Below are 21373 nucleotides of genomic sequence, written 5' to 3'. Positions count from 1 at the left end.
AATGTACCTTGAAGTTATTTTCCATGTAGTTCCTTATTTTGTTATGATCTGTGCCTCTCCAGTGTTGGTAAGGTCTATATGATCATTTTGAAATAAACTACAGCAGTGTTAAAAAATTATAATTCATTCATTTATTATTCATTAACGTCAGATCTTGTTCCCTTGCACCTACATGTATGTATCATTACGTTCTGCACTGGTTAACAATCAGTAAAGATTTAAATTATTTATGATTTAGTTTGAATTAAATTGGGAAGAATTATGCTGCACGTTGGGGCCGTAATCTAAAGCTTTCCCCATTTTAGTTATATCAACATGTAATATTATGATTATCAATACGTAACAGTACTAACAGTAATGCCTTTGAGTCAAATGAAAATCAAAAAGATATTAAATTATAATTTCACAATATTTATTGTATATTAATTGTCATACATCGTCAGAAATATTTTGATATTGTTTCTAATAAAAATACATATTTAGAAAGCTTGTCATACATTGATTTTATTGTGCTACTCTGTAAATAAACAGTATACATACAGTAAAATGTTCGGTTAAGTTACGTGACGTTCGTAGCTGACAAGCTAGCTAACGTAACCGGGAGCTTAAACATCACATGTTTGTTAATAGTAGTAGTAGCTGACAAGCTAGCTAAGAGCTACTGCTAACATTAGCTGACAAGCTAGCTAAGAGCTACTGCTAACGAATAAATTTCAGGTCAAAATCATATATGACTGATAAGTCATTTAATGGACACGTATTGAGTAAATCCAGAATCCGTTCAAAACAAACTACTTTATTTCTCATCGTATTGGAGCCACAACAGGGAGCTATGGATTCTTAATATTTATGAACAACTTAACTATTAATATGAATGTGGAGCTAAGATTCAAGAGCCTTGGGGTCTACAGGTTGGAGGAGGCGACGAACAATCAGCTCTCCTTTGCTGTTAATGTAGGTGTCACCCATGTCCTGTTCAGCAGGCAGTCCATAGGGCGTCCTCAGCGGCTGGATCCTGAATTAACCAGGACAGATGATGATTAGACGAACGGCCTCTTTAAATGTCCAGGCAAGTAGCTTTAAAAAGGTATTTATCACATGTTCTAAAAAACAATCTACATCTGTTGCGTCATCAGATGCTTTAATGATTCGCAGAGACTTGAGCGTCATAGCTTTAGGCCGACATGTTACGTTCATCTTACCTTACAAGGTGCTTGATGAACTTCAGTTGGCTATTGACTGCAGGTGTATTTTTGTGAATGACAGGTGTATGTCCCTAAAGACATTACAAAGAGAACAGAGGGGAACAATCGGAGCGTTACAAGTTACACATTGAATTTTGCCTCTAACACATGGTTTAATGAATGTTCTTTGTGCCTCTACAGCAGAGTGATGCTATATTTAAGTGATGGAATCACTGCTACCATTCGATCATCCATCTTCATTAAAGTGTTTTGTTAAGTCTACAAGGCAATGTTAACACACTGTGTATAACGCTTAATGAGGTGCTAATTCATGCTTATGTTGTATGTATAACAAGAACCAAACATGACCTATTTTACGTGTAGGTCGTCCTCAGAAATACATCTCAGTGTCGTACATTTCTCAAATGTCTTAGGTTTTGTGTTCTCCAAAACATTTATTTTATTGACTAAACAGAAGCCGTACCTTTCCAAGCCCGAGGTGTTTCACCATCTCTTTCTCCCAATACGGTCTTCGCATCACACTTTTGACTCGTGTCACGATATGCAGTTTGTGAGGTTGGTCTGGATCTCCTCCATATCGGTCATGTTCTTTAGATCTCTGTACAAACAGCTGTGAAGAAAAAAAAACACACACACACAGAGCTTTTGAACATTGACAGCTGAGAAAGTGAAGCGCTAATCATTTAGAAGCGCAGAACAAATTAGCAATTTTATACATTTGGTGCCACTTCTTGGCATACAGGGAACCCGGGGCTTCTGACTTTATATTCTTACCTCTTTTGGGATTCTCGCTTTGGTGAATTTGCTGCGTGCCAGCACGAACCACGGGCAAGGGGACAAAAGTAACGCTTCTGTCAGGATCTGTAAACGAACATCAAACAGTGACGAGACAAAACGACAAGCAATGAGATGTAGTATAGCATAGGCTAAAAGGCAGATTTGTTTCCTGATACAGGAGCACACCAATACAGCCTCTCTAGGGTTGGAGGGATTTGACACGAGACAATAAACATTTGATGGACCCCACGACTTAGGGTAGTCTCTCCTGAATTTAATCTTTTATATTCTGTATGCATTTCAGTGTTTATCTCTAAGTGTCAACTAAAAAAAAAGATGAGATCAAGCCATCATGTTTTTACAGTGATTGCTATCACTTTAATATATTGGGAGTTAATTATTATAATACTAGTTCATTTTGAGGATCATTTTTGCAACACTATGAAACTAAATAAATCAGTACTTTAATTTGTCAGGTACAATTAATACATTTTTTCCCCCAACAGGTCTGACCATATATTACTGCAAGTTTTGGAGGCTGGAGTTGGAAAATGTATTGAACAAAATATATATATCATAATATCATCCAATTAAAAAGACAAAGAAAGGCAGTGAATTTTCACTTTTAAATACACAATACCTTCAGAGTATCGACATTGAGGGGTGTGTATATATATATATATATATATGAGTTATATGAGCCTGTGAGTGCTGAACAGTTTGAAACATCAAACATACCGAGTCGTATTCTTACCTTGACTGGTAGAGAGCTCAAACCGCGACAGACACCTGACATGTTGTATTATTCGGTAGGTTCACCAAAAACAGGCACCAGTTACAAAAAACTACAGTCACGCACGCCAAGGTTACCCGTCTACGTGCAGCCCTGCTACTGCCAAATAAGCGCGTGGACCAAACGTTATGAATAAAAACACAACCACGATTACTTTAACATCATATTCACCAAATTTACACGAATAACATTAATTCAAGAGCTGAAAAACAACTGCAAATAGACAAACGTTAGAATCATGGCAGCGTCGTCCCCTCCATGTATCTACACCGGAAGCGTTGAGGAGTTGCATCGAAATGGCGCCGATATGGCAAATATTCCCCTAATAAGTGTTCCCGGAGCTATTTTTGAACAATGTTTGAGATTTTATTCAGGGTAGAATGTGCTATTTATATAATATAAAATGTGTTTAAAATATATTTGCTTTATTTGTGTGGTTTCTGTTAAAACTGCACCCACATCGTGGACCATTATTCCATACACGATTCCACCATTGAGTTTCTGCGGGAACTATTTTTGTGGCGCACCTGTGTAGCTGTCAAGAAGGAAGCTGGTAGCACTTATTTCAGCGTCTCTCCTGACGGTGGAGACGCATGACCACCCTGCCGGTTTTCTAGAAGGTCTCGAGAAGACAGAGGACAGACTGAATTATGACACAAAATCACGTGGCAGGGATGGAGACTTCCGCCATCTCCGTTCTGAAGCGGGCGGTGGAGCTGGACAACAGCGGCCGCTTCCAGGAGTCTCTGGTCTGCTACCAGGAAGGCATCCAGCTGCTTATGGACGTGTTGAAAGGTAACCTTATGTTATAAAAGTTCACAGTTAGAGGCAGCACGATGAAGACACGAGCCACAGTGTGTTATTGTTCCCGTGTCTTGCGACCAGCTGTGAAAGATGACTCAAAGAGAGGCCACTTCAGGGTGAAGATAAAGGGCTACATGGACCGAGCAGAGCAGATCAAAGTGCACGTGAACCAGATGAAAGAAGGTAAACAATACAACCACTAAAGGCTGAATAACAAACAAAGTGGGTCACTGGCATTAACCGGCCTAACAGACATTTGTTTTGAAATATGACAATCAAAGGGGATTTTCATTGTTGCAAGTTGCTGTCTGTGCCTCTAACTTCTATTTCTTCCCTCTCCTGTCAGATGGGAAGTACCACGAGCAGATTAGAATAGCAGAGGATGCTACTGGTTACAGCTACGAGGTTCTGTTCAAGCCATACATGAGCAGTTTGCTCACAGAAGTCTGGGTACAAGACCCTTACATACGGCACACGCACCAAGTGAGAAAGATCTTAGTTTAATTCATTTTATTTTATTTTATCTTTGTTCAAGGGCTGCAACTACTGATTATTTTATTATCAATCAGTCCCTCAATTATATTTTTAGTTACAATAATGTATTAGTACAAAGCTGGATCGCGGCCCCATGAGCTCCAGTGTCACTCTGTGGAAATTGGTACTGTGATTAATTGTAACTTTGTTTGTTTAAGTGAGAATATGCGCTGCTAATACTCATTATTGACAGACACGAGGGTCTTACGGTGGGATGCGCTTTATTACGGTATCTTGAGATGTTAATAGGGTCAAATATATTTGTAAGACAATCATTAATTCATCCTACATGTCGTATATTCCTAATTTAAATAATGTTTACCATACTGCCTCCCCATTCTCTCCACTACAGTTGTACAACTTCCTGCGGTTCAGTGAGATGCTGCTGAAAGCGTCCTGCAAGGTGACAAAGATCCATCTCCTCACTTCACAGGATGAAGTAGGTTGTTTAAGTAACGAGCTCACATTATGTGGCGATTGAATGGCAGTCATAGCGGCCTCTTCTTCTCTGTTTGGTGCCGTTTGTTTCACTGCCATTTCGTCCCACCCTGCAGGCGACCAGCGGCCAGCAGAGCGGCGCTCTGGCCGAGCTGAAAGAGAGTCTGAGTGCTCAGGGAGTGACTCTGGATCTGCAGTACTCCTCCACTATACATGACAGGGAGATCAGGTACAGCTTACATATGAATGAGAGACCTAGAGCAATTGTTTTCAAATGGTGGTATCTTTTCTTGAAAGAAAATCTTGCTTCAGTTTGTTGTATTTTTTTTTTTTTTCAGGTTTGACAATGGTTGGATCATAAAGATAGGAAGAGGGCTGGATTACTTCAAGAGACCCCAGGTGAGACTTAACAGTCATCCTTTTCTATTGCTGCCATTGTCCGGACTGCGGTGCTGAATGTCTGTGTCTCACTTTTATCTTCCAGGGCCGATTCTCTATTGGATATTGTGACTATGACCTCAGGCAGTGCCACGAGACCAACGTAGACATTTTTCACACCAAACACACAAAAACACTATGAGATTCATAAAGCTTGAATTCTTTTTTTCCATTGTAATGTACTTACCTGCCTCAAAAGGCACAGACACATCTGCTGTGTTTTTGGATTTGCCTTAACATACACGTGCACTTGATCGGCCTTATAACAACTGTGGAATTGATTACTTTTGATCAGCTTTTACAATGCGCTTTTTGTCACACTGGTGAACAAACTTTTGCAAAAGAGTCTCTTTTTTTTTTTTACTTTCTTTCATAAGAGTTTTATGCTTTTTTAAAAACTTTTCTATTGCTTTATGCTTTTAAGATGTCATACCGCCATCTGGTGGAGAAATATAATAAAACATAAAATGTTGACATTTTAAAGTGCTTTTATTATACCATAAAATGTCTCTGTATTTGATTTTGACCATGAAATGAGCTCAGCCAGTTACTTTATATTAAGTATCTCACATTTAAAGTATGCTGTTCAAAAACATTTAATGCATATCAAAATATGATCACAAAAGGGAATCTTACAGGATTAGTAACTGTAAAATTAAAACTAAATTTAACTCAATAAAGTCTGTCTTGGTACGTAAAGATACCAAATACACTGTAGCAGATTATTCAGTTGTAATGGTTTGTTTAGATTGGGTTATAATTATGAGAACGTCAACCTTATGCAAAGCATTTTAGTCAAACGACTATTTCCAGTTTAAAAAATAATCTCAAGTCAATGCCTCTTTATTCGACTGCGCCGGAGCTTTTGACCAAACCACATGGTCTTCATCAGAAGCTTGAGTTGGCCGTGGAACAGTAGATGCATTAATGTTCTTCCCCATGTCGGCTTAAAAAATGTTTCCAAGGTCAAGAATGAACTTTATTGTTTGTTTACTGCAGCAGATTGCAGATTTAAGCATTTCAATTGCATCCAATCATTAACTATTAATTCAATTGCTAGAAATGTGCAACTCCACAAAACAGAAATGCAGCATTATCAAGTTGGGCCAATACCCTGAATAAGACTGGTGTCGAAATGTTGTTAAATCATTAATCATTTTTTGCATTGTGGCTACCAGTGTGCGACCATTTTCCTTTAAACTTGTGTTTTCACCGGGGTCAGCAACTCTCCAACAGTGGTTTGCGCTCCCCCTCTCTCATCCTGTAGGCCTAATATAAAAACAATATTTTGTATTCTCCCTCACACCACAGTCTGCTGCTGCTGTTGGCTCTAGGCACAATGTACAGTTAAAACTGCCATGAGATGTCCAGAGACAGTGGTTTGAAAAGTACAGTTTTTATTTTGACATGTAACATCTGGCCTGGCATCTATGTTAATGGTTGATATAAAAAAAAACATTTTATAATATTATCAAGCTTTGCATACTTGTATGAGAAAAGTAATTTAATGTATGTCACTTGTTTGGGGTTTCAAATGTTGGTCAGCACCCATATTGAGACCAATATGAGTCCAAATATTTCCCCTAAAATTCATGGGAAACTGCTTGTTTGAATGAATGGAAACCCGCATGAGTTCAAACAGCGGCATGATCGGATTATCTGACGGCCTTAATCTCGATATGCACAGGCTCTGAGGGTAATAAATTATAATCCATCAGGGAACCACATGAACCAGAGATGACCATGACTAACAAACATCGCTATACCTTTGTTTTAAGAGGAGAGAGGACAAAAGGCTGGTGCTGTCAATGTGAAGTATGAGCAGCTGTATAGGACAGCACATCAGCTGTAATTAAATTAAATAAACTGGAATATTGTCCCTTATGTGTCGATTGCAAACAATAAATCCACAGACTCTTATGTCACTGTGGCCTGTTAACGTGTGGTTGATTGCCTGCAATCCAGATGTCACCAGCTGGGTTTATATTCTGGTGGAAGAGATAAGGATTTGTGTGATGAGGATCAGAGAAGCTGCTCAGCCACACACAAAGGTTTGCTTTCCTCTTCCTGCTTCCTTCCCTCATGCTGATTGTAGCCCAGTGGCCTAGATAGTGTTCCCATCTCTGAAGGCTATCCTGCGTGAATGTGCAGAAAGTGGGATTCACCGTTGCATGTCATTGATTATAAAAACTTGTGTGGGAGTTTTGGGCTTTAAAAAAAATCACAGTGTAGAGGCAGTGGAAACATGCAACAACAACATTGTATGCATGCAAAAGAACCTGACCAGTGATGTGTGGACATTGAATTCATAAAAACACACATTTCTGTATAAGATTATTTTAGCTCCAATGTCTGGTACATTTGGATTAACGCACACACACACACACGCACACACTCACGCTCAAGCATACATAGGCTCCCCTTTACGATGGACCGGGGGTGTAAGCAACCCGATGTAATGCGTAAACAGTCCTCTGAGCCGTAGTTCCTGTGTGCCTGTCCTCTTTCCAACTGGAGCTTTATTCTTTTCCCTCTACTCTCATTTCTGGGCCTAAAATCAGGTTAGCGTTTTATAAGCAGCTTAGCGCAGAGGGCCCCAGTGTGCCACGAATGTAATAGAGTATCTCTCGCTCTCCCTTCACTCTCTCTCTCTCTCATTCTCTTCTGTACTTTTTTCTCTTTGTGCAATTGCTTACCATGTCATGGAGTGTCCTCTCTCTCTCTTTCTCCCTGGATGTTTTTCATTTTCCTTCCACTTCCCTTGTTCCCTTCCCTCTGCGTCTCCCTCCGTCTTCAGATGTGGACGACTGAAGCCTGAGGTTTAAACATTAGGACACAGCCGTGACCGGACAACTCTGCCCTGAGAGGAGGACGAAGAAGAGGACGAGAAGCAGAGGTGCTGCTATTAGACCTTGGGTAAATATGCTACTTTTTGCACAAAAAAGGTCTTTAAATGTGTGTGTGTTTTAACATTGAGATGGAGAGGTACTTTGCCTGTGAATGCAGTACCTGGCATGGGAAGTTTGTGATTAAGCTGTTGTTGTGGATTATGGTGCTGTGGAATCTCACATGGATCTCTCTGCAATGTTAATAATCCACCGGATTATCATTTGTTGCTGTTGGGGCTATAGCTTGACCCAGTGCATGATAAAACTGATCTGACAAAAAACAACTGATTCATGAATATTCAAGTTTCATTCTGGTGGAAAATCCACAGACAAGTTTACATTTTCTGGGAGGGCAAGGAGTTCAAATGTCAGTGTAGTGGAAGTCACAAGCAACCTTTTTGGAGTGGTTATTCATGCTCTTATAGCCTTTTAAATAGGGCGTGTTTATATTCTGAGAAAAGGCTGGGTGATAGGAGAGGTGCAGTGTGGACTTTGCATGTTTATCCATAACCAGCCACATCTTGTCTTATCAGGCACACATGCTGTACAGGACCACTCTCTCTTTAACAGGTCCTCAGCAACACAGCTGAGAACTGCAGGATTCACAGAACGTGGTCTATCTCAAATAACACATTTGAGCCGCAGGGTAAAAAAATAAAGTCTGTAAAACAAAGGAGGCAAGCACCTTGCACTGAATCTTGCACCCAGTGACACATCAACCCAACCTGGGTGTTTGTCAGACAAAGTGTTGCATAAGCAAAGCTGCTTTGTTCAAAAAATATTATCTGGACTGCTTTGTTTCAGCGTGATATATACTTCTATAGAGCAACGTCCTATCAGAAACACCTTCTCTTTTACCTACATGGTGTGTTCTTTCTTGATGGCATTGCATTTCCACTCATAAAAGCCACTGTGATTATATATTCTTGGCACAGAGTGTCCTCAGCGTGCCCTGCCTAGCTTCAGTTCTAGTTTGCACCGTCCCTGATAACACCAATAAACCTTTGAACCTCAAGTCCTGAGTCACATCTTCAGGCTATCACACGAGTGCATTAAGTGCATATGTGTGCCTGCAAGAGAACAGGGAACAAACCGCAGGAGTATTCATTCTAGACGCCCTCCAGCATGTAACAACAGCCACTAAAAAGTGTACGCCTGAGGTTTTTGTTGTCACAGTTGCTTCTCATTATCCGTGTCTCTGTTTACACGCTGTCCTCCTCGTCTGTCCCGCACTTCACTTCTTTTGGCAAACAGACCGATGGAGTCTTTCTCTGGAGATACAGAAGGAAGCACCGAGGACATTCCAGGTGAGATGATCTGTCATGCAGTTTTGGTGTTATGGTCAAGAGAAAGCAAGTCTTTGACAAAAAGGAGCGATCAAAATAAAGGACACGAGCCTAAACCAAGAACCATTTATTGCCAATGGCCAGTGGTGTATAGTAACGAAGTAGAAATAATTCGTTACTGTACTTAAGTAGTTTTTTGGGGTATCTGTACTTTACTTTACTACTTATATTTCTGTTGACTTTTACTTTTACTTCACTACATTTTGCAAAGAAAACTGATACTTTTACTCCGATACATTTCCCCTGAAACCTTCGTTACTCGCTACAAAATCAAATCTATCTTTAGAAACAAAATGAATCATGAGAGCAGCGTTGGGGACTGTGGTGGAACAGAGACTGCAAGCAAGCAGGTTTGGTGAATCAGTGGTCCGAGCAGCAAGTTAAATCATTGGTTAATCACGTTAATGCACAATTGAAAACAAGTGCTCTCAAAGCCGCGGTGTTTTGATTCCCAGTGATGCCCAGGATGCTACATGCTATAAGCTAGCGAGCGACTACCTGAGTATAATTCCACTCTACGATGACTGATTTCATGATGGAAGCAGAAATGGAAGCACCTGCTACTCCCGCAACAAACGACGGTGGTGACGAAGACCAACACCCGTGGATCGCGAGCGAGTTCGTGAGCTGAGGAAGTGTTGACAGTTGTGACACCATAGGATTGACGGGAGCCGAGAGAGCGCAGCGTTAGCGTTAGCATTAGTGAAATCCTTCGCAGCTGTGCGCAAGCTGTCTGTGACGCTGAACACACCTCTACCTGCCTCAGCGGCCTGTGAAAGACTATTTAGCATCGCAGGACGAGTCTTCAGCCCAAGAAGAGAGAGACTGAATTCTCGCAATTTTGAAAACCAACTTCTTTTGAAGATGAACAGGACATGTTTCAGTTTCAAGTAATGACTGTGTTGTTACTTTCGGTGCTGCTTTAGTATTGATCATGTTTTGATATTTGAGTCATGTTGTGGATGATCAGATGGAGTTATGATGGTAGCAGTCGCCCAATTGCAGATTCAGCTTGAGCAAAACCTTTGCCTATTGTGTTCAAATCAGGCCCATAGGAGTTTACAAGGCAGGTGTCCTTTCTCAAAACACTGACCTGATGCATCAAGTGGATATGTTTTGCTGAACACAATATTATGCATTGGCCTCTACATCCTCTAGTCTAATGAGCAGACTTATAAACGCACTGTTACAACTCCTTCACAGTGTCAGATTGCTTTTCGGAGAATTATGATGATAAGTTCATAGTAGATGCAAAAGTATACTTGTGTAAAATATATTATGTTGAACATTGTTGCTCCTGGATGGATCACAGCCAACCCAATTATGTTCAACACAGCTCCATGTCCTTGGTCATGGTGCCACAGCACTTAAAAGAATAAACTTCATCATTCTCAAAATTCTGACCCTTTGCTTTTTTATTAACAGCATTTACTTGTACTTTTACTTTCAATGAACAGGTTATGATGTTCATTTAATGTTCAGGTTATGATGTACATTTAATACAGAAAATTACTTTTGTACTTAAGTACAATACATATCAGATACTTTAAGACTTTTACTCAAGTAGTATTCTAATAGGTGGCTTTTTACTTTTACTGGAGTAGATTTCCAGTAAGGTATCTTTACTTTTACTCAAGTATGGCTATTGAGTACTTTATACACCACTGCCAATGGCATGCGTCTGATGTAACAATTAAAGACTGCTAAGAGAGTTCTGCACGTGTGTGTGTGTGTGTGTGTGTGTGTGTGTGTGTGTGTGTGTGTGTGTGTGTGTGTGTGTGTGTGTGTGTGTGTGTGTGTGTGTGTGTGTGTGTGTGTGTGTGAGAGCTGCTGTGACCTGGATCTGATCTCAATCTCTGTCAGGACGTAAAAAGTCCAAACTCAAGTCTCTGAAAAACCGTCTCTTCGGGAGGAGTAAGAGAGGAGGTGGAGAGGGAGATGCCAAACTCAGCCAGTCAGCCAGTGACATCACTGCAGAAAAGGGACCCGGATCCGAGGAAGATTTGGCGTGAGTGTTTCCATGATCTTGTAAATGATTGCTTTACAGCTCCATTTTTCTGATTTATAGTCCATGCCTTCACCCTATTTACTGTTCCTCCACTCCTGCTCCCACAGATGCTCCGAGGGGATGATGGGCTCGCGGGCATTGTCCGCTGACAGCATCTTTCTGGCTGATCAGGTCTTGACAGACGCCGAGCCGGCTAGGGTCTTATCCCAGGAGAATGTCCATAGCAAAATCAAAGCTCTGCAGGTATAGCCTTTTATTCTAGGCATATTGTTGGGAACTGGCTCTTTAGTTCTCTTGAAACCACCTGTGCCTCTGGTATCACAGATTAAGCTTCAGCAGCAGAAGATGCATTTGGGGCCGCCGCCTCTGGTTCTGCCAGTCAGACGAGCAGAGGATCTGGGAAGCCGCTCCGAGGATGACGGTCTTCCCCAAAGCCTCCCTGAGATCCCAGGAGCCCTCAGCAAGGTGATTTATTATCCCACTTAAGTGACACATGCTCAGTTATCTGCTTACGTGATCAGTGCACCTTCAGTTTAGGACTATTTGAGTGTGCGTTATGATTTTGAGAGTTCATCCCAAGTGGATTTACCTATCAGACTCTCCTCTTTACCTTTCCCCAACCATTTTGACTCAACTCCATCCAAATGTCACACCGTCACCAGGAGCCGTAGATTTATTTTGTTCAGCAGGGACAGGAAGTGACGAGGAGGAACACCTAACATACTCTCTGTGTGTAGTCGCATTCATGCAAACATCTTGCCTATGCCTGCTTAGAAGTAAATGCAATACATGTGTGACTGTGTGACTGTTTGTTTCTTTTTGTGGATTTATGTTCTTCAATGTCTGTAGTTATGCAAACCCAAATTGTAGACATTTTGCCAATCCTAAAGTCTTATGGGTTCAAGTCTGAGTCAACAATTAGGATTTGGTTCAGTTTCAAGTGAGCATTAAAGGACAAGGCTGGCAATATTCAATATTTCAATAGTTCCATTTCGAAAAGCACAGTCATTTTTAAACAGCTGTACACTGTGTTTTAGCGAACATTGTTAAATAGTAAATCGTGCATTTGTCAGGCATGCAGATCATAGTGAGTATTATGGATAATGATTGGACACGTCCCCAGTGTAACAGAGTGTATCAATGCTTTGTTCTTAACCACTTTTTGTCTTTTAAAAGGGATTTGTTTACAATAAGAAAAAATGTAGAATACAGCCAGCCTTGAAGGGGACATGTGAAAAACTTTTCAATGCTTGTGTACTTACATTTTGGGATCTGCATACCCACCAAGCCACAAACTGTAAAAATAAGACAACCCAGTCAGTTTTTTGTGGGCTGCCTGGATCAGAAAACATTTAAAAACATGTTCTAGTAGAAAGTATGACCCTGGAAATGAGCATCATATGTCCCCAAAGTCACAGATGAGATGGTCATCTTGGTGTTAGGTATTAGGTAATAAATATCATCAATAATATTCAAATAAAACACGTGTCTTCACGTTGACCCTATATTTGCAGCGTGACATAATGATTCTCCTTTATTTTCAGACCACATCCCAGCCGTCATCTCGTCCACTCTCGCCCATCCTCAAACCTGCGCCCATCAAATCTGTGCCCCTGACTCCGTCCCTCCCTTTGCCTCTTCTTGCCCCCTCCAATTCCTCTTCCTCTGTTGTTAAGCCGCCGTTGGACTTCAGCTCTCCAGCCCAGTTCATCCCCTGCCTGGATACCTCTGCTGCACGCCACCGGCTGTCTGTCAAGCCCAGAAACCAGAGGGCCAGCACCAAGAAGACACTCATTGCAGTGAATAACCATTTTTTCACCTTGTATATTGTTTGTGAAGACACACGCTTTTTGCACTGTTTTTTTTTTTACCTGCCCTTACGTTGTTTCTATCTCTTTTTTTCACAGAATGACTTGAATGAACTGCAGCCTGACATACGTGCCCTAAACAACATCAACCGCCCTGAATCTGTGAGAGAAGAAGAGGAGCAGACACTGGAAACAGAACAAGGAGAGGCTGCCATTCCTATTACATCTCAGCGTCTTCCTTCAGAATCCCCAGAGGTGGCACCAATTACATCAGAGGCGGTGCACAAATCATCCAGCCAAGCTGTTTCCCAACAGGACCAAGCTCTTCTTGGGAGAGTGCCCTTTGCACCCTCACAGGTACTTAGAGTTAAGCCCCACAGATCAGCAGATGTGAGGCCAAGTGAACAGCCACACTCATCCTTTATACAGTCAGAACTCAAAGACAACAGAGACAGGGATTTTGAGATACAAGCAATGTCCCTTGACAAAAGAAATACTCTGAACAAGGCTGGACTGACTGACGCCTCCTGCGACCAGCTCTCCACGAACCTCAGGTCTTCCTCTGTTCAGCAGCAGGTTCAAAGTGAGACCGAAAGCACAATGGGAATAAGGAGACCCACCCCTGGATCTGGGTCCTTCCATCTCTCAATCACTGCCAAAAACCGGGATGGAGAAAGACCCCGATCAGGCAGTTTTGTTGGAGTGCTGGAACACATTGAGGCCAGACACAAGACAGTCTGGGGAACGGAGGATAAACCCCCTTCAAGCAGGGGGGAAAAGGAAGAACTAAGAGGGGGCCCCTTTGCTGTGGGAAGACTTAGACAAGAGGGAGGTCCACATAAAAGTTCAGTACCATGGGACAGGAAGGACAGCCTCAAACAAGTGGAATCAGTGACACCATCTCAAAATGTGACCGCAGATACGGGCGCTGCAAAGGTGGAGGAGTTGGAGAGCAACCAGGAGGTGGTGGAGGACGCCGCGGAAGCACAGGAGGTCGAGGACGACGACGCAAAGACAGCGTTTGGTGTTAAACTGCGCTCCACATCTCTGTCGATGAGATTTCGGTTGGATTCCTCTTCGACCCATAGCTCTAAGCTACCAGTGTGTGAGGAGCAATGTGACACACTAAAAAGACAGGAAATAGGAGACCTTCAATCAAAAGGTGGGTCTCTGAGAGAAATAAAAATGGTATTTTCAGCATGTAGAAGACCTTTTATCTCAAGATCTTTTTCTTCCTCCATACTGTGCTGCTATCCTGTTTCAGTTCCCTATAGAGTTAAACATTGAACACATGCACACTGCAATTTGCACGTAGGAAATAATCAGTCTAGAGTGATAACATTTGTACTCATCACAGGGGACCTTTGTCCTTTGATTAACCGCTCAGGCTAACTTTAACAGCCCTGCCAAGTGTGTCTAACTAAACTGTGTCACTCCTTAGATCCAACCCCATCTGGCTTCTCCCTTCCAGTCAAGCATAACGCGCTACCTACCGACAACCCTCACACCACGGCAACAGAAGTCAAAACGACCTCCTCAAGCCCCAAAGAAGTTGAACCTTCCGTCCAGGAGCCCCAGCCTGCCCCCCAAACGGTCTCATCTGAGGTATCCTGGATGAGCTTGGCAATGTTAAAGACCAGAAGCCTTCAGCAGCTTTTTACCAGTAGATTTCCCAGAGATCTTACAGGTGCGCAAACAGCGGCTCGACCCCAACCACAAGTACAGGCGGAGGCACCGACAGGAGCACAAGCACAGACCGTAAAACTGCAACAGAGCACAACACCAATAGAGGCCGCAAATCAACCATCGACTGATGCAGTCAAAGCAGAAACGGTGCAAAGAAGTAGAAGTCAAGCGCAGACTGTCAAACCGCTGCTAATGGCAGCGCAGCAGAAGACACCACCGGTTCAGTCAAGCACCTCCAGAGAACCCCAAACATTAAACCAAACCGTCGAACCTCAGTCTGCGTCACATCCGGCTGTACAGAACAATCCATGGACGACCCAGTCTCCCTCGCACTCTTCTACACAAACAGAGACCTCATCTCTGTTTGCTCAAGGGAGCGTCACACAGTCTCTTGCACAGTTTTACCTTTCCTCGGGCCAGCAGCAACCCCCCTGGAGTAGTCGAGGTGTTCACACCGCCAACCAGCTCAAATCAATGAACTCGGTTTGCACCACATCATCTGCTTCATCTCCTCCTCCCGTTTCTGCCTTGGGAAGAGTGGAAAGAGAAGCCACCATGCAGGAAAAAGAGGGTGCGCCACTGTCAGCGAGGCGGGCAGTTTGGGGCGGTTCAGTAGGAGTCGGCGAGATGGCTTCTTTTTTGGAGAAACGGGCAGAGTGGACCACTCCACCTGGAACCAAGGGGGTTTGTGGTACTTCTTTGTAATTGTCTTTCATACCGCGTTCGACTGTAAATCAATTCAAGGATAAGGCTGGGGATATTCTATATTTTTCTTATTGTCAACAAATTCCATGAAAAGTAAAATAACACAAGTGCGATAGTCTCAATACTTTCTGGCCTCCAAACTGTCTGAGGTCAACAACATAGTTTGTTTTATAGAGGCTAAAACAGCTGGGCACTGTTGTCTTTAGCAAGCATTGCTCACACAGAAGTAAAGAGTGCATTTGACTCAAAATGTATCTCTATAAACAGATTCTGGTCTTTGGTTTAATGCAGGTAAACGGTCCATGTGGAGAGCAAAAGAGGTGGAACCCATTGGCCGAAATGCAATCTGGGAACCCACCGGCTATCGACTGACGAGGATTTAACTTTTTATTGGCTTAATATTAGCTTATAAACTGTCTACTTGGGATACAATCTGGTCGTACACAATGTCACTTGACTCCAACTCCAGTCTCTCATCTGAAGTTGCTAATCGAAGAGTAAACATTGAGCAGCACACGGAAAAAGAAGTCTTAGCCTGGATATCCGGTGGCTACACCAGAACCCCAGAAATATAATCACTTGCCCCCAGAGGCTTATTTGTCGTCAGAATTATAGCCGATGGGTCCCGGGACTTCTGGTGAAGTAATACATGTAAGCCAGCCAATACGATGTTGTGGCTCGTTGATGTGTTTTTGGACACCAATGGAAGTCTATGCTGCAAAGGAATAAGTTGTATCAGGCTTTGGCTACGCAGACAATTAGTATCAATTCCATGTTGGTTTTGGTCTTTTCATGAGATTTAGTGACAATTGATGAAATACAATTTTTTACTCGATTTCATTCTTCAACTAATATTGTTTTAGACTGACAAGTTATCCAGGGCAGATAATCTAACTCACTGATTTTCTCAGGTGGAGTTGAAGAAAGCTCAAGCAGAGGAGCAGATATCAGGTGAATCCCCTGCCTCAGTCAAAACCAAGCCCCTAAGTAAAGACATAAAACCAGAGGGACGACAAGGGGTGAAACGTGCAGGTGTGCTGACACAAATTCATTAAAACTGTGAGCTACTTTATATAATATTCAGTATCTCCATGTGCAGCAACATGACAATGTTTTTTTCTTTCAGTGTCAAGTCCCACCAAAGTTCCAGAAAGACCTCAGGAGGACAAATGGCTGCGGAAAAATGTGGCGCCATCTTCATCTCCCTCATCGTCACCTACAATGCCATCAGCGTTGCAGTCCATGACTGACAGCGGCCAGCCGTCTTGGATGGAACTGGCCAAAAGAAAGTCAATGGCTTGGAGCGATAAGTCTATGGACTGAGAGGAAAGCAGACAGATGTTGCTGTAGATACAACAGTATGACCAGTTGTGTTGTTGAGTCTGTCTCTGTTGAGGCTGTTGTGTTTGTGCGATGAATTTCATTCAGTTGTTCAGTGTTTATGTTATATTGAGAGACAGAGAGTATATATTTAAATTGTCCAAGTTTATTATCATCCCTCTCCACCACAAGCACTTCAAGATAAATGGTATTTGAGTAATATTTTATGTGATTCAGCTTGTCACTGCTGTTAATAGTTATGATAAATAATTATAAATATTAAAATTCATAATGTTAAGTTCTTGTGTCAATTGTCAAGTGCATTTTTGTAAGATGGCTAGGGAGAAAATATTGAATGACGAAATTCAAATATTCATCAACTTTTTAACTTGTGTTGAGGCAAAAAAAGAGGGAATATGGAACAATCCCTTATAATATTGTACTATTTCTTCAAGACGTAAGATGTAAATAACTGCATAAACATTCTGTTGTCCCAGCTTTTCCCTGTGCATAAACATGGCACTAATGTAGTATAATGGGACGTCCACTTACTCACTAACATAGCCTACAGCCCCTCCTCGCAGCCTTATCTTGATCCTGTCCCGAGCTGTGCCTCATCGCTGTGAAAAGAGATCATCGCTGGAACTCTTGCCTGAAATATTAAGGTTTTTAAATGGTAAGTTACACTGCGTAATACTAACGTGTTTTTGGTTTTGAAACCTGAGCATGCATTGAACACATGCTACCAATGCTTAGTTGTCTGGTTGTCATTCAAAAATATATTAAGACACTTGCTCCAATGCTGCAACTGCATGGATGGCATTAGCTTCGCTGAATCTTCCTCATACATTTAGATTAGGATGGATAAAATAAAATCCAGAAAAATAGAAACCAATATTATAAATCCAGTCAGTTCTGTAAATTGTGAAACCCTGAACTATAATGTGCCTGTCAGAGGGATGCTTTTTAGACTGACTTGTTGTTATTGGTAGGATTATATTGTAAAAATGTGGTGCAATAACAATAATAATGTTTTCTCCTGCATTTAATTCAAGTGGACAAAATAACAGATACAGCTTTATTTCAGTCTAATACAACAACACCCATTCAAAGTACTGTCTCAACACTTGTGGATATATTCGGACTCCTCTTTTAAATAAACGCCAGCTCATTAGTAAAGGTCAGAACAAAAGTCTTACTACCTCTTAATGATTTAGCTGCTCAAGTAGGAAATCATTTACGACTTATTATACTGTTGGGCAGCAAAAATGTGTGACAGGTTAGGCACTAAGGGTGTGAACAGTTAAATGTGATATGATGTTCAGACTCCTAAATAAGTACGTCACAGAAAATTAGGTAACATGTCTGTTCCTGTCGCTTTAAGTATGTTATAACGTCTACATTTCAACCACGGAGGGTGCGGGCCTTCTTTGCTCAGTACAAGTACCTCAAAGTTGGATTTGAGTAAATGTACTTTTACTCTCCACCGCTATTTAAACAACACGGCTCTAAATATCTGGAAGTTTTTCAATGAAAAAAATGAATGATTATAAAATTACTTTCCCTGACTTGTCAGCAGATGTCGCTGCAAAGCTGCAAAATCTCCTCGTGTTACGAAAGCCAACGCGCGTGAGGTTGTAAACAAACGAGTGGACGAGGGCGGCCATTGAGCTCAATGCTATGAGGGCCCACCACTTCCCCCTGGCAGTGTTTGCCGGCGTCCTGTGTTTGTGCCAAAGCTACACCCTGAGGAGCTCTGTGTCCTGGGTCGTCTCCTCCAACGATGTCGTGGAGGACGCGGACCTGTCGGAGGAGGTCGCCCCGGCGTTGTTGGTGGACAGCGCGGGGCTGTGGAAGCAGGCGTATCCGTCCTCCAACGTCCTCGGAGACGGCGCGGACAGCCCCGGAGAGCTCGCGAAGCCGGAGAGCGACAATGTGGCGCAGCTCTCCTCTCGCTTGTTTTCGTATCGGCTGGAGAAGGTGAAGAAGTCCGGCAGCGGCGGCCCTCCCCCGCACCAGGAGACCGCGAGGACCGCTAGATACATCGCTCACTACAGTTACTGGGGACATCTGTCCACCATTTCAACTCAAGACAAGGTGAGACATACACAGAGGTCCTGACAGGGTCTCTCTGGACGGGGACTTATCAATTACTCTATGAACACAATCAATGCATTTACCGTATTTAAACTAGGACTATTAGCTTATAAGCAACACGTTTACATTATTATTTCAAACTCAAGTGAGAGCACGAGTCAAGGGAGCCACAGCAAAGATTTTACTAGAGACACTGAGGTCCAGGTGGTGGAAAGCAACTATTACATTTGGTACATTTTGGGGTTTACTTGAGTACTCGAGACGTCTTTCCACTTCATGCAACGATATACTTCCACTCTACTACATTTATCTATGGTTACTTTGATTTTTACAAAAAACGCAACTTTCTATTCATCAGTGTATAATCTGTGGTGCATTATTGTAGATTTGAGGCCCTGCAAACCCGATCAGGTGTTTTCAGGTATGTGGCTGATTGGGTTGGAGTTGTGCAAAGCCGTGCTGGTATTTACGCAAAGGTTACTTTGTACTAATGAGAGAATGATAAAGTTTAAACGTGCACCACAACAAAACTAACAAGAAAGCCCCCGAAATCCCAACACCTTGTGTGCACTGCACAAATTAATATATTCCACGTAAGATAAAAAAAAACAATCATCTTTGGGGACCCTGGGGCCTCCATAACTTAACTCTCTGAAAGGGACCATTCTGCATAATGAGCACTTTAACTTTAGTGCATTTAGCTGGTAACGCTTTTACTCAGAACTTTGGATGGAGGACTTTTAGTCGTAGCAGTAAATTATACTTGTGTTCTAACTCTTAAAGGATCCAAGTACTTCTTCCACGCCTACTCGGGTCAAACAACTTCTTGTCACCTTAGAGTGCACGCACCACAAAGTTTATCTAAAATGTTTCTGATTTAAATTATGCATATCTTACTTATTATTGTCAACAGATCAAAGGTCTCCCCTTTGGCAACATCTTCTCAGTCAGTGATGGACCGCTGGACAACAGCACTGGAGTCATCTACTTCTATGTGACTCCAATGGACTACACCGTATCGGACCTGAGAAGTAACCCCTACGCTTCGCTCACATTCTCAGAGGCTGAGGGAGAATTCTGCAGGTAAACCTCCAGCTTTTATTGTATACGCTCCTGAACTCATGGCCAGATTCATTTGTTAAAGGGTCTTGAGGAAGAAACTAAATCAATACAGGGCCCCCATTAACCCCCAGCTCTTTCCAGAATATAGGCAACATTTAACAGTTGTCCCTGCTTAAATACTACCTGGTCCCAAAGTTTGGTGTGTGGTCATTTGTCCAAACAAAAATAATTTATGGAATATGTAACAAAGCATAAAGAAGGTCTTGAAACGAACTAACTTCAAAGAGGGGCCCTCTTCAACACAGATAATAAAGGACGTTAATCATGTCAGTTGGCAGCTTTAACACTGCTTATTTTCAAACAATGTATCAATATAATTAGTACAAACCAGTTGACACAGCTTTTTGGGCCCTTTGTTGCTGGCCTTGCCTGGTTGGTGATCCAAACTTCACTGAATTGCATAACTTCAAGTTACCGAGAGGCTCAGAAAAGCTAGAACCCTTATTGTTGTGTGTGTGTTAGATCGGTAACATCGCCGTCTGTGTTTCAAGGCAAATGGTGTATGACCCGGAAGATCCGAGATGTGCTCGACTCACACTAACGGGCAAGATGGTGGAGGTGGCCCCAGAGGAGCTCGGGTTTGCAAAGGAGGCAATGTTCTCAAGGTAACTCGGCTGACGGAAGATGTAGTGGTGTATGAATACACGTTGGCTTCCATCAACCCTGGTGATAAGGTAACAACAGAATGTTCGACATGGTCATGTGTGCTGCTCTTGTTTTTGTAGACATCCTGTGATGGCAAAATGGCCAGTGGGGCACAAGTGGTTCTTCATGAAGCTGGAGTTGGTCCAGGTCTGGCTGCAGGACTGGATCGGAGGCATATCGCTCATCCCGCTGGAGGACTACTTTACAGCCACGCCTTTCTGAGAACACCCCTCCCTGTGCATCATGCCAGCCTACACAGATCCGTTCAGCTGTCTACTCTATAGACTCTTATAAGGGGCAATCATTCCCAAAGCAGCCATTTGTCAATACTGTTGCTTTATAAGTGAATATTCTGCACTGTTGCCTGATAACATCCCACAATATCAGTTCATCAGTTTCCTGTGTTTGGTGTGTGAATGTATTCAGTCATAGAACATTCTACATCATTTCATATATTCTTCATAAACATTGATTCATAATTTATGGGTTGACCTTAAAATATGTGTGCTGTTTGAAAAATAAATGAATGTCAGCGCACACAATTATCGTGCCTCCTTTTTTAAAGTAAACATCAATTTCTTGTGTTGAGTTGGCATTTAAACCCTCAAAGAGAATTTGTAATGTCAACCGCTCTGGGTTTTTATTTTGAGACTGAAGTGTGAAGGACGGTTTGGAGTCCAAAGTTAAGTGTGGTTATTCATTTTTTTTTTTTTATCTAGTGCCTGTAAATAACTGGGGCTGCTATGAGTTTACATTTAT

The 21373-nt window shown here is 42.2% G+C and overlaps 4 protein-coding genes across 5 annotated transcripts; 3 read left to right on the top strand and 1 right to left on the bottom strand.

Annotated features, from left to right (window-relative positions):
• Positions 1 to 436: 436 nt before the first annotated feature.
• Positions 437 to 3055, bottom strand: mrpl30 (mitochondrial ribosomal protein L30). The gene is made up of 5 exons (XM_079276929.1): positions 2737 to 3055; positions 1980 to 2066; positions 1669 to 1815; positions 1203 to 1276; positions 437 to 1015 (listed from the first exon to the last, which is right to left on the bottom strand). Exons 1-5 carry the CDS (start codon positions 2776 to 2778, stop codon positions 883 to 885), a joined length of 483 nt encoding a protein of 160 aa, XP_079133055.1. The 5' UTR covers positions 2779 to 3055; the 3' UTR covers positions 437 to 882.
• A 307-nt stretch (positions 3056 to 3362) lies between these two features.
• Positions 3363 to 5329, top strand: mitd1 (MIT, microtubule interacting and transport, domain containing 1). Its single transcript, XM_079277738.1, has 7 exons — positions 3363 to 3570; positions 3661 to 3762; positions 3926 to 4062; positions 4466 to 4552; positions 4668 to 4780; positions 4890 to 4950; positions 5036 to 5329. Exons 1-7 carry the CDS (start codon positions 3426 to 3428, stop codon positions 5129 to 5131), a joined length of 741 nt encoding a protein of 246 aa, XP_079133864.1. The 5' UTR covers positions 3363 to 3425; the 3' UTR covers positions 5132 to 5329.
• Positions 5330 to 9135: 3806 nt separating this feature from the next.
• Positions 9136 to 16939, top strand: cracdla (cracd like a; the record flags this gene model as incomplete). The annotated part of the gene is made up of 9 exons (XM_079276604.1): positions 9136 to 9184; positions 11087 to 11231; positions 11339 to 11474; positions 11556 to 11696; positions 12776 to 13030; positions 13139 to 14201; positions 14481 to 15409; positions 16342 to 16462; positions 16557 to 16939. The coding sequence occupies 9 exons, from the start codon at positions 9136 to 9138 to the stop codon at positions 16751 to 16753; spliced, it is 3036 nt and encodes a 1011-aa protein (XP_079132730.1). The 3' UTR covers positions 16754 to 16939.
• Positions 16940 to 17373: 434 nt separating this feature from the next.
• On the top strand, positions 17374 to 21345 carry creg2 (cellular repressor of E1A-stimulated genes 2). Of its 2 annotated transcripts, none has more exons than XM_079277590.1 (5): positions 17374 to 17426; positions 18327 to 18847; positions 19761 to 19930; positions 20461 to 20574; positions 20695 to 21345. In XM_079277590.1, the coding sequence occupies exons 2-5, from the start codon at positions 18431 to 18433 to the stop codon at positions 20834 to 20836; spliced, it is 843 nt and encodes a 280-aa protein (XP_079133716.1). In that variant the 5' UTR covers positions 17374 to 17426; positions 18327 to 18430; the 3' UTR covers positions 20837 to 21345. The 2 variants fall into 2 exon arrangements, with proteins under 2 accessions (XP_079133716.1, XP_079133717.1); XM_079277591.1 differs by having other exon boundaries at positions 17396 to 17426; positions 18330 to 18847.
• Positions 21346 to 21373: the final 28 nt, after the last annotated feature.

The sequence above is a fragment of the Melanostigma gelatinosum genome (assembly GCF_949748355.1).
Source record: "Melanostigma gelatinosum genome assembly, chromosome: 10".
Taxonomy (NCBI): Eukaryota; Metazoa; Chordata; class Actinopteri; order Perciformes; family Zoarcidae; genus Melanostigma; species Melanostigma gelatinosum.
The sequence above is the reverse complement of the archived record's forward strand: the minus strand, read 5'-3'. Positions and strand labels throughout refer to the sequence as shown.